The sequence below is a fragment of the Epinephelus moara genome, chromosome 18 (genome assembly GCF_006386435.1).
Source record: "Epinephelus moara isolate mb chromosome 18, YSFRI_EMoa_1.0, whole genome shotgun sequence".
NCBI lineage: Eukaryota > Metazoa > Chordata > Actinopteri > Perciformes > Serranidae > Epinephelus > Epinephelus moara.
The window spans coordinates 22,181,899-22,195,030 of NC_065523.1; the positions used below are offsets into that span (position 1 = coordinate 22,181,899).

At 38.8% G+C, this 13,132-nt stretch overlaps 1 protein-coding gene and 1 gene segment (V, D, J or C); both read left to right on the forward strand.

Moving 5' to 3' along the window:
* LOC126405841 (immunoglobulin lambda-1 light chain-like) overlaps positions 1 to 6,623 on the forward strand; it is an 8,283-nt gene extending 1,660 nt beyond the window's left edge. Inside the window, exons 1-4 of one of the 3 annotated variants that reach the window (XM_050069815.1) lie at positions 4,342 to 4,492; positions 4,578 to 4,903; positions 5,207 to 5,240; positions 6,101 to 6,623. In XM_050069815.1, coding sequence (XP_049925772.1) covers positions 4,453 to 4,492; positions 4,578 to 4,903; positions 5,207 to 5,240; positions 6,101 to 6,429 — 729 coding nt within the window. In that variant the 5' untranslated portion in view covers positions 4,342 to 4,452 and the 3' untranslated portion in view covers positions 6,430 to 6,623. Of the gene's footprint in view, positions 1 to 3,234; positions 3,338 to 4,341; positions 4,493 to 4,577; positions 4,904 to 5,205; positions 5,241 to 6,100 lie in introns of those variants that run through there. The other 2 variants (XM_050069817.1, XM_050069816.1) reach the window with 2 other exon arrangements.
* Positions 6,624 to 8,952: 2,329 nt separating this feature from the next.
* Positions 8,953 to 13,132, forward strand: part of LOC126406150 (Ig kappa chain V-VI region NQ2-6.1-like) — an 11,117-nt gene continuing 6,937 nt past the window's right edge. Inside the window, 2 exon segments of the V gene segment in view lie at positions 8,953 to 9,112; positions 9,198 to 9,322. Of these exon segments, the coding sequence occupies positions 9,073 to 9,112; positions 9,198 to 9,322 (165 nt within the window).

The window sequence follows — 13,132 nt, forward strand, 5'->3', positions numbered from 1 at the left end:
CACCATGGACTGTAACCTGGGGACTGGTACTAATCGAGCCGTCTGGTATAAACAGATTCCAGGAGGAGTCCCTCAGTTTGACAACATTCAGATTTATCTAGCTTTTTCACCAAGTGACCATAGTCCCTGTAGGTCTGATTTGAGCTTTGGTGGGGACATTGAAGGTGAGCGTGCAAAGCGTGCGAGCTGAAAAAATGTGGCACTTGTTTATAGAATCAAATATTGCATAAATACAGTTTTAAGATGTACAGTCAGATCAGATTATCTTGATGACCGGTTCTTTGAATAGGCACGTTTCACTGGTCACGTGGCATGCATCAGTGTGGTATTTTATCAGTCAACAGTCTCAGAAGCAGTCCTGCCAGGTTTTGGCACAAACAGAGCAAGAGAGGAAGAGTCACAGGTGAGGCCCAGGCTTATAAGTTACAAGTAGATATTACTATACTAGTATATAAACAAGTGGTGACTAGCATCATCAGTGTGTACATCTATGTAATTCTATCTAAATACATCTATGTATTTCCACATGTAGTTATTTGATAGAGTGGCTAATTGTAGCCTTTACTGTTGTGTTTATCAAAGGAAGGCTAATTGTAGCCTTTACTGTTGTGTTTATCAAAGGAAACTGCTCCAGATGGAGAAGACAGCAACGGAGAGTAGCAGTGAGATTGACGTCAGTGAACAATGTCAGCCACTCTATAAACTACTGTAACTACACGTGGAAATACATAGATGTATTTAGAATTACATAGATGTAGATCTACACACTGATGATGCTAGTCACCACTTGTTTATATACTAGTATAGTAATATCTACTTGTAACTTATAAGCCTGGGCCTCACCTGTGACTCTTCCTCTCCTGCTCTGTTTGTGCCAATACCTGGCAGGACTGCTTCTGAGACTGTTGACTGATAAAATACCACACTGATGCATGCCATGTGACCAGTGAAACGTGCCTATTCAAAATTTCCATTTCAAACAGACGGTGATGAACCAACCAGTACATCATCAGATCAACATTTGTCACAAGACTAAATCTAACTACTAAGAACTATCACCAAGTCATTATTATTCTAGCTCACCTGTGTCCCTGTCCCTGCCTCTCCACCTTCCTCTCCTCTGCCTGTGCTGGTGCCTGGCACCACTGCTTCTGTCACCTGCATGTTGATACATGGCATATCAACAGTGAGGAAAAACGTGTAGCCAGGCAATAGCTTATTTAAGTAGGCTATTATTATCATTGTTGACTCTGGCAATTGAGAAAACATTTTCATTAAAGTCGACCCACCCCTCTTAAATAGTTCCTTATGTCCACCTTTCTTCTTCTGGCTGCTATTTGGGCTGCCATCTGGATTAAACATACACACAGGCTATACTAGTTAGCCTACTACGCTGGTTGGCTATTTCCATAACAACAAAACGGAGGAAACTTTGTAGCCCGAGTCCGACTCGAAAAGATTGGATCAAGTGGGCTACTGATGGCTGGAAGGCTACATCGAGCAGAATAAACTAGCTAGTACTAATTTAAACTGGCGGCTAATTAATGAAGAGCATAATTAAAACGTTCTGAGTATATCTGAGGTGATGATAGGATTATATTAATATATAGAGATAGGATAAGTAGTTGTTTTGATGAATAACTTTAGTATATTGATGTAATGAGCGAAGATTGATAACTTACGCTAACTACTGTAGCAGCTCAACTCTGCCTGCCTCTGAGGAAAAGTGCGTGCTGCACAGAGCTCCAGCTTCCAGGAAAGTGGAGGACATCTCAGCCAATGAAAACGTAGTTTTTCATTCAAGGGCAGGGCAATGAATAAACTTGCTTGGATCGGATGGGGAATCCTGTCACAAGCATTTTAGCGGTATATGAGGCGTGACTAGTGGTTAACCTTTTGTGTACCAAATGATTGGTGGGGACATTTCAGCACTTGCTGGGTATTGGTGTGGACACGACCCCACCGTCCCCACTAAAAATTACGCCAGTCCTTAGACTCACTCTATCAATGCTTAGAACAAGTCAACAGCTGGATGCAATCAAATTTCCTTCAAATAAATAAAGACAGAAAAGAAATCATTGTTTTTGGCAACAAGGAGGAACGAATGAATGTTACTGCAGTTTCTGATTCCAGAGCTATAAAGACAAAAACCCCAGTCAGGAAACTTGGTGTTTATTTAGACTCAGATCTGAGCTTCAGCAGCGTCATCAAGGCAAGAGCTGAATCAGCATTTTATCATCTTTAAAAAAGAGCAAGATTTGGAGAAACTCATTCATGCCATAATATCCAGCAGGGTGGACCAATGTAACAGTGTCCTTTCTGATCTTCCCCAAAAGACAGTCAGACAACTTCAGCTCATTGAAAACTCTGCTGCTAGAATTCCAACACCGACCAAGAGAACAGAGCACATTACCTCCTTCTTAAATCTCTACAATGGCTTCAAGTGACTTAATGGATAGATTTTAAAATGCTGCTGTTAGTTTTTAAATGACTCAATAATCTCAGAGCATTAATGAATGAAAACAGGGTTGAGTGTTGAAACTCCTCCTCCTCCACTTCTCCTTCTCCAATTTTTGAGTTGGAAACTGTCATAAGTTCAGCTTCTGTATCTCACAAAGGGGTAGAATATTCTAATATGATAATTTAAATTTCAAGCAAAGCTCCTCCTCCTGTCAGTCACTCTCAGTTTCAGTGTGGTATTAAATTGCTCCTCCAGCACCTCCTCTCCTCATCCTCCAAAGCCTCTGATCTGTCAGCAGTAAGCTGACTTTCCAAGTTACAAGGCCATTCTCAGCACACACTGACAACATGCTGGGGACCCTCTGCACTCTCATCACCGCTCTAACATGTAAGGAGGCTGAGTTACTGCAGCTTTGACCTCATGTTGGATTCATCAGTCTGTGTGTTTCTCTTGACTCCATGTCATCTTGTTGTTTCCAGGTGTGAGTGGTGTGACGGTGGTGACACAGAAGCCTCCTGTTGTGACGCTGAGGAACGGAGAGACAGCCACCATGGACTGTAACCTGGGGACTGTTACTAATGCAGCAGTCTGGTATAAACAGATTCCAGGAGGAGTTCCTCAGTATGTGCTGAGGTTTTAACATGGCTGGAGTTCTGTTAGATATGGCTCTGGTTTCTCCTCTCCAAAGTTCACATCTAATCATCAGTCAACAACAGATTATCGTTTGATCATCAACAATGTGGAGGAGGGAGACTCAGCAGTCTATTACTGTNATCATCAGTCAACAACAGATTATCGTTTGATCATCAACAATGTGGAGGAGGGAGACTCAGCAGTCTATTACTGTGCTACATGGGACAGCTCTGCTAAAGAGTGGGTATCACAGTGATTTACACTGTGACAAAAACCTCCTCACTACATACTTCTGCTTTTTGAGTCTCTGACACATCTGATAATAGAGACATCAAACAACACTCTGTGTAACAACACATTATAATTTTTTTTTCTCCAACATTTCAATGATAATATTAGACTAATTCCCACACTGACAAAATGTATTTGTGAAAAAATGACAAAATTAATAAATAAGCAGTGCACCAGTAAATGCACACCATCCTCATCCATAATATCTGACATCTTGATATACTGGTAAGTCAGGCTTTAAATGTGACAGTATATTCCCATATATAATCTTTAAGTTATAGAAAGATGCAGACACTGGTTAGAATACACAAAATGAAGTAAATATTTTTAGATCAATCCTCTGGTAACCAGGTAGTGATGATTGTTACACTTCAAACTGCAGCAATTGTCAATCCTGTTTCATGAGACAGACCTTAAAGTCATCTGTTACACAGTTCTGAAAAAACAAAGCTGAGTTACATTCAGCAAAAACAAAACCAAATGAAAACTTTACACTGACGATTTCCATATCATCTATATTCACAGATTGTTTCCAATAATGAATCACAGGAGACATTATTAATATGGAGCATGTTCACTTGGTGAGAGGACATTTCAGAAAAGTGATGAAACTGAGATCAGAGATAAACGGTTATGTTTCCTCTCCGTCCTGCTTATTACTGAACACTGTTCACTGCACATACTGTAATATACAACTGTAAGAAAACACAAACCTGGAAAACATTGAAGATATATTTAGTATGTACAAGTCAAAATGAAAAGCACTTTAATATCTAGCTCCTGTGAGAGTATTAACACTGATTCAAAGGACATCAGCAGGTCTCCAAAGACAACAGGAACAACAACAAAACAAAGTGGAACAAACTGAATTGTCAATAAGACGTGAAAACACATAAATCCTGTCATTTATTAATGAATGAAAACAGAGTTGAGTGTTGAAACTCCTCCTCCTCCACTTCTCCTCTCCTCAGTGTCTTTATAAGCTTCAGTCTCTCTTCTCCTCACACTCCAACCCTGCTCACCTCTCAGCTGGACAGTAAGGGACGTTTACACCACACACTGACAACATGCTGGGGACCCTCTGCACTCTCATCACTGCTCTAACATGTAAGATATTCTTCTCAGTCCTTTTATAGCCCATATTTTCACACACAAACCTTTGACTCATGTATTTTTCTCTGTATGTTGACAGATGTTGATGCAGTGATAGTGCTGACCCAGACGCCTGCTGTCCACACAGTTTCTACAGGACAACAAGTTGTTCTCAACTGCAACATTCAGAGATATGATAGCAATTATGTCAGCTGGTATAAACAGGTTCCTGGTGAAGCTCCTCAGTATGTTCTGAGATTTCGCCATTCTGACAGTGCACTCAACTTTGGATCAGGATTCTCCTCAGACAGATTCAACTCTAAATCCTCATCAAACATAGATTACCAGTTCATCATAAAGCGGACAGAGACAGGAGACTCTGCTGTCTATTACTGTGAGACATGGGATGACTCTGCTGATGAAGCTGTATCACAGTGATTCACACTGTGACAAAAACCTCAGTGAGAGACTCACTGCAGATTTTATGAATTCTGACCAAAATCAAACAATTAAAATCAGTAAACTTGGAACAAAACAAGAACAGACATTAAATAAATCTCTTGTGAGAGACAAGAGTGTGTTTAGTGTTTTGGAATATAATGAGACTGATGAAGTGAAGAGACGTTGACAGTGAAAGTTGGTCTCAACAGGATGTTTCAGTTCCACTCCCCTCATTAGTGAGAGTCAGGAGGTTTTTGTACAGCCATGTGTACAAACTGAATCACTGTGGTATTCGGACAAGGCACCAAGCTGATTGTGACAAGTAAGTACTTTTTAACTCATCATAAAACAGCACAGATTTTATGTTTCTCATTCAAATTAAGAGAAAATGGTCAATTTATAATCTGATGAATAAAAAAAAGAAAGAAATATTCAACACATTGTTTGGTGAATAATAGATAAGTGGTTCTACATCTGTTTGATATCAGGCTGTGTGTCTGAAGGCAAACGATCACAAGTTTTAAGTATTTTCTACAAATATTCAGAAGGTTTTTTGATGGCAAAGGAGTTTTAAACATTTGGGCAACATTTACAAGATTATTTATTTTCATAACTTATGACAAGTTTTAACATTTCAAAACTCTGCATTAATTATTCTGTAAAGAGTATTTTATATTGTGACATTAATAGTAAAATATTGTTCTTGTGATATTTATTTACTTATCCTCTAACGTTCAGATATATTTTAAACTTCATGTGAATATGATTGTGGCTGTTTGAAGTATTATTTTTATTAGGTGGTTAGATAGACACCACAAAGCAAAGTGACTTCTGATATACCTGAAACTGTCACAGTGATTTAAATTATTATATTAGAATTTTAATAACATTATGTAAAGTACAGAGGGTGAATTAATGACAGTTTCCACCTTAACAATTAAAATTAACTCATGAAAAATATTTCTAAATTTGTGATTGATGGATTGTTGATGTTTTAAAAAGGAACACTGCTCATATTTTAGGTGATGATTTCTAAATGTGTTTGCAGATTCAAAATGCTTAACTTCTTCAGCGTGTTGGTTATATCGTCAACACAAGCAATAAATGAATCTCCTACTGTCATGCTTTGTGTTAATGATTTGACTCCTAGTTATCTGATGAATGTCCTTTGTGTATCTTCAGGCTCCAGCCTCCCTCCTCCTGTCCTGACAGTCTTCCCTCCGTCCAGTGCTGAGCTCCAGTCCAACAAAGCCTCTCTGGTCTGTCTGTCCAGTCAGTCTGTGCCTTTTGCAGATGTGAGCTGGTTGCTTGGTGGGAGTCCAGTGAGCAGTGGGATCTCTACCAGCACCGCTGTTCAGCAACCAGACCAGACCTTCCAAATCAGCAGCTATCTGGCCGTCCAGACGTCAGACTGGAACATGGATAAGGTTTACACATGTAAAGTGTCTTTGGGCTCCCAGACTGCAGAGAAAAACATCAACAAGTCCCACTGTCCCACTGAAGAACAGTAGAGGAGCAGAATGAGCATTTAACATCTGCTTCTTTACTCTTTGTGCTGTTTGCTCATTACAAGGTTTACATGTTAGAAAAGATGTGTCTGCATGCTTGTAATAAATGTTGTGACAGTTAGGTGGAGGTGTTGTATCAGCTTTGCAAATGCTGCGTTTTTCAACAATCATTCAATAAAATAAGAAAAAAAAAAGAGTTGAAAAAGTGTTTGTATTTATTTGTACTTGTGAAAACATCATTTAAAAGGATCATGTTCTGCAAATGTTGTCACCTTGACTAGATTGTATTTTTCTCCTGTTGTTCATCTCACTGATAATAATCCTGGACACAAAGACAACAGACAGACTTGTTTCTTTAATATTTATATTCAAAATCATAAAGCAACATTGTTATTAGGTGTTAATTTGCAATAAAAGCACAGCAGAAAGATGAATATGACTTTGCCTTGTTTTAGTTGCTCACAGTGGTTAAGACGTTAGAAAAATCAGATGACATGAGCAAATGAAACTGAGTTTTCATCCTCCATCAGTGAAGCATCACCTCTCTACTCCTCCCTCTCTTCCTTCCCAGGATGCACCTGCAGGCCTCCTCTCCTTATTTATAGCTCCATGTAAATGAAGAGGTCAAGTGTCAGCTCTCTGTAAAATCAGAGGGAACTGTCTCTGACTGCAAACACACTGATAGTTTAATCATTAACAGGTTGTAAATCAAATACAGTTTACGTCTAATGTCTGTAAATTACAATATGTACATGTGAGCAGAGCCAAAGTTTATATCCTCTAGCAGATGTCTGTTGTTGACGTATGAAAAACCTGCTCAATGATACAAATATGATAAAGCTTTCATGCATGAATTCCATCCATTAGGAACCAAAAACTAGTGACATTCATCTATACTGAAGTATTTTGTGACATCATGACACTGAATTTAGTAAATCATCGTCTACACTGGGTATAATGGATAAATTAAAGAAGATGAGAGTAAGAAATGTGAGAAAGCATGCAGAGTGAAGCAAAGCTCCTCCTCCTGTCAGTCACTCTCAGTTTCAGTGTGGTATTAAATTGCTCCTCCAGCACCTCCTCTCCTCATCCTCCAAAGCCTCTGATCTGTCAGCAGTAAGCTGACTTTCCAAGTTACAAGGACGTTTACACCACACACTGACAACATGCTGGGGACCCTCTGCACTCTCATCACTGCTCTAACATGTAAGGAGGCTGACTTACTGCAGCTTTGACCTCATGTTGGATTCATCAGTCTGTGTGTTTCTCTTGACTCCATGTCATCTTGTTGTTTCCAGGTGTGAGTGGTGTGACAGTGGTGACACAGAAGCCTCCTGTTGTGACGCTGAGGAAAGGAGAGACAGCCACCATGGACAGAAGCCTCCTGTTGTGACGCTGAGGAAAGGAGAGACAGCCACCATGGACTGTAACGTGGGGACTGTTGCTGATAAAGCAGTCTGGTATAAACAGATTCCAGGAGGAGTTCCTCAGTATGTGCTGAGGTTTTTTCACAGCTGGAGCTCTGTTTATTATGGCTCTGGTTTCTCCTCTCCAAAGTTCACATCTAATCATCAGTCAACATCAGATTATCGTTTGATCATCAACAATGTGGAGGAGGGAGACTCAGCAGTCTATTACTGTCACACATGGGACAGCTCTGCTAAAGAGGAGGTATCACAGTGATTTACACTGTGACAAAAACCTCCTCACACATACTTCTGCTTTTTCAGAAACTCCCACTTGTTGACTTATAAAGTGATGATGTGCTGCAGCCAAACTCCCTAAAACTCTGTGTAACTATGCACAACTTCATTTTTTTCAAATTTTACAACATTAACTGATGAAAGTATTTATTTATTTGTACCTAAAAATAAATAAAAGAATATGTAATACATCAGTAAACGCACTCCACCTACATCCTTACTATGTGATATTTTCATTTTCAGGTTTTAAATCCAATTGTATTTTGCCACATATTATCTTTATGTTCACTGACACTGTTTTAGATACACAAACGATGACAATTATTTTTTTCAATCAATACTCTGGTGCCCACGTAGTGACGATTGTTACACTTCCAGCTGCAGAAACTGTGACAGTAATGTAATGACATGATTCCTGTTTCATGAGAAAGACTCAGAGTCATCTGAAAAATATCATAGTTGGTTTATTTTCAGGTAAAACACCAAATGAAAATGCTGCTTTGAGCTGCTCACATATCATCTATATTCACAGATTGTTTCCAATAAATGAATCACAGGAGACGTTATTAATATGGAGCATGTTCACTTGGTGAGAGGACATTTCAGGAAAGTGATGAAACTGAGATAAAAGATAAACAGTCATGTTTACTCTCAGTCAGTGAGTCAGTTTAGTGGTAATTCATGTAAGTCATTGTTGGAATGCACATAATAGAAAGTAAATGACATCAAGGCATTGAATCAAAAAGAAAATAAGGAAAACAAAAACACACACATGCTGTAGTTGATGAATGAATGAAAACAGAGTTGAGTGTTGAAACTCCTCCTCCTCCACTTCTCCTCTCCTCAGTGTCTTTATAAGCTTCAGTCTCTCTTCTCCTCACACTCCAACCCTGCTCACCTCTCAGCTGGACAGTAAGGGACGTTTACACCACACACTGACAACATGCTGGGGACCCTCTGCACTCTCATCACTGCTCTAACATGTAAGATATTCTTCTCAGTCCTTTTATAGCCCATATTTTCACACACAAACCTTTGACTCATGTATTTTTCTCTGTATGTTGACAGATGTTGATGCAGTGATAGTGCTGACCCAGACGCCTGCTGTCCACACAGTTTCTACAGGACAACAAGTTGTTCTCAACTGCAACATTCAGAGATATGATAGCAATTCTGTCAACTGGTATAAACAGGTTCCTGGTGAAGCTCCTCAGTTTGTTCTGAGATATTACCATTCTGACGGTGCACCAGACAACTTTGGATCAGGATTCTCCTCAGACAGATTCAACTCTAAATCCTCATCAAACATAGATTACCAGTTCATCATGAAGCGGACAGAGACAGGAGACTCTTCTGTCTATTACTGTGAGACATGGGATGACTCTGCTGATGAAGCTGTATCACAGTGATTCACACTGTGACAAAAACCTCAGTGAGAGACTCACTGCAGATTTTATGAATTCTGATCAGAGCCCTGGACTATCTTAAATTTATATGCACCCCATTATGATGATGAGTCATTTATTCAAGACACATTTTTGAAGGTGTCAAAAGGACGCCAAAATATTCTTATAGGAGGTGACTTTAATTTTTGCCTGGATCCTCTCCTGGATAAATCGACGCTATCAGTATCCAAAACAAAAGCAGCCAAAAGTACCATAGATCTTATGAAAGAAGTCAACTTAACAGATGTGTGGAGACAAATGCACCCTCAAACGCAAGATTACTCCTTCTTTTCTGGTTGCCACAACTCTTTTACTCGGATTGATTTTTTTCTGTTGTCAACACAGTTGAATCACAGAGCAGTAGAATCTGAATATTTATCTAGAACACTGTCGGATCATTCACCTTTGACCTTGTCTATTTATATGCCAGAAAAGGCTACTAATTCATATCGGTGGCGTTTGAACCCTACCCTCCTTCAAAAACTGGACTTCTGCGAATTCATAAGAAATCAGATTGGGCTATTCTGTGAGACAAACTGTGCCTGCTCTCCCAATAGTTTTATACTATGGGACACGCTTAAAGCTTTTTTTAAGGGGACAAATAATCTCTTATACCAAAGGTATCAAAAAGAAATATATGGCAGAAATAGAAGAATTGGTAAAAGACATTTTGAATTTGGAAAAGGAGTTTCAACAATCAAAGTCTAAAGAAGTACATCAGCTGTTAGTAAATAAAAAGCTCAAATATAATACATTACATACTTACAAAATTGAAAAAAATATTCTGAGAACCAAACAAATGTATTATGAATTGGGAGAGAAAACACACAAAATATTATCTTGGCAACTAAGAAAAGAAGACAGCTCTAGGACAATTAATTCAATTCAAACTGAAACAGGCTCTGTATCATATAATACAACAGAAATTAATGACACATTCAAACAGTTTTACACATATTTATACATCAGAACCATCAGAAAACCTGAGTAAGATAAATGATTTTTTGACCATGGTTAAATTGCCCAAACTTGGCCAAGAAGACCAAGATAGTCTTGATCTGCCTTTCACACAAAGAGAAATTGAAAAGGCTCTGGGCTCATTACAGGCAAATAAGTCGCCAGGAGAGGATGGGTTTCCTCCTGAAGTTTACAGGGAATTTAAGGATTTACTTCTCCCGCTTCTCATGGACGTCATTAGCCTCTAAGACTCAAACTCTCCCTGAATCATTCTCCACTGCCATAATTACTGTGATTCATAAAAAGAATAGAGATCCATTAAAGTGCTCTTCATATCGGCCAATTTCATTGCTAAATACAGACTACAAATTGATTTCTAAGGCCCTGGCTAACAGACTTGGCTAATACTTGCCACAACTAATAAATCCAGACCAGACTGGCTTTATTTTAAAACGCTTCTCAGCTAACAATTTATGTAGGCTCTTTAATATTATTCATTTAACAAAATTTGAAACAGAGCCCAGTATAACAGTGGCTTTAGACGCGGAGAAAGCCTTTGATAGGTTAGAGTGGCCGTATTTATTTAAAGTATTGGCCAAGTTTGGATTTGGCCCACTATCTATTAATTGGGTAAAAACTCTCTATCACAAAGCACGGGCGAAAATCAGCACCAATGGACAAATTTCATCTATGTTTCCCTCAGGTAGATCAAGCCGACAGGGATGCCCTTTGTCTCCAGGACTTTTCGTCTTGGCAATTGAGCTTTTAGCTGAAGTAATGTACAACCAAGACTGCAATATCTGTTAATGATCCCCACCCATTCTATTACCACAATCCTTTTTTAAAACTCTTAATATATATGTCCGACAATTCATATGGAACTGTAAGGCACCCAATGGGGAAGTTAACATGGGACTATGGATTAGGGGGACTTCGACTACCCAGTTTTAAAGCTACTACTTAGCAGCTCAAATGAGATTTATCTCATCCTTTTTTGAGGGCAGTGGCCCACCCTCTTGGACACAAATTGGGCTGCATCTCCTGAAAGAAAAGGTACACAGTGACTTCATTTACAAGCATAACTGTAGAACGGTAGCCAACAGGACAGATAACCCTGAAGCATTTGATTAAAATTTAGTATGAGGTTCACAAAAGTCTTGGATTGAAAGTGGGACTGTCACCTAAAACACCTTTAAGACAAAATGAACTTATACCCATGACTCTAAACAATAAGATTTTGGATGTATGGTATCAAAAAGGAATCCATCGTTTGGAGGACTGCTTTGACAAAGGACTTCTCATGTCATTCGAGCATCTGGAGAGAAAATATGACTTGTCCAATCAAACCTTTTTTTGCTATCTCTAATAAAGGTCTTTTCTGAGAGCTAACTTGGGTTCCGAAATGATCTTGCCTGTCATTAATGATGTTGAGAGATTGCTTTGTGAGGGGAATGCGTGTAAATTAATTTCCAAAATGTACCGTATTGCTAAATGAGGGCCCAAAACCCGGTCTGCACAAATCTAGAATGAAATGGGAATCAGATCTCATTGTTACAATTGATGAACAGCTCTGGGCAGATTTATGTCAAAGCAGCTTGTCGGCTACTATTAACGCCTGTTATAGATTGATTAACTATAATATTCTACATCAATTATACCTTACCCCAGAAAAATTACATTCTTTCAAATCTAACTTGTCAGAAATGTGCTTCGGATGTGATATTGAAGTTGGTTCCTTTTTGCATTGTACCTGGCTGAGTACAAAAGTGAGGCCTTTCTGGCATAACATCTGCTCCACTTTGACCAGGATTACAGGAGTTAATGTTCCACCGGACCCGGAGCTTTGTTTACTGGGGAACTATACAAGTATTCATGGTTCTCTAAATAATGCACAACTTAAATTTATGGAAATTGTGTGGCCAGGAAGTGCATTGCAGTGTCATGGAAATCTGATTCCCCTCTTCCTATCAATAGGTGGTCTTTGGAGATTAACAATTGCATTCCCCTGGAGAAAATTACATACAGTATAAGAAAACAATATGACACCTTTTTGAAAGTTTGGCAGCCTTATTTGGATTACTTGGCTGCGTCTCTTGTGCCAAGTCCTTGATGTGATCTTTTGGGTTGACTTTATGCACTGACCTTTTCTTTCTTTTTCTTTTTTTTTTTTTTTTGCGAGGGTTTTGGGGCTTTTTTTTGTGGGGTGGGGACTTGTTTTTTGCTGAGGGTTTTGGGGCTTTTTTTTGTGGGGTGGGGACTTGATGTTTTTGTGCCTTGTTTTGTGTTATGTTGATATGTTCTCTGTGTGATTACATAAAACTGAAAATAAAATATTCCAAAAAAAAAGAAAAAAGAATTCTGATCAAAATCAAACAATTAAAATCAGTAAACTTGGAACAAAACAAGAACAGACATTAAATAAATCTCTTGTGAGAGACAAGAGTGTGTTTAGTGTTTTGGAATATAATGAGACTGATGAAGTGAAGAGACGTTGACAGTGAAAGTTGGTCTCAACAGGATGTTTCAGTTCCACTCCCCTCATTAGTGAGAGTCAGGAGGTTTTTGTACAGCCATGTGTACAAACTGAATCACTGTGGTATT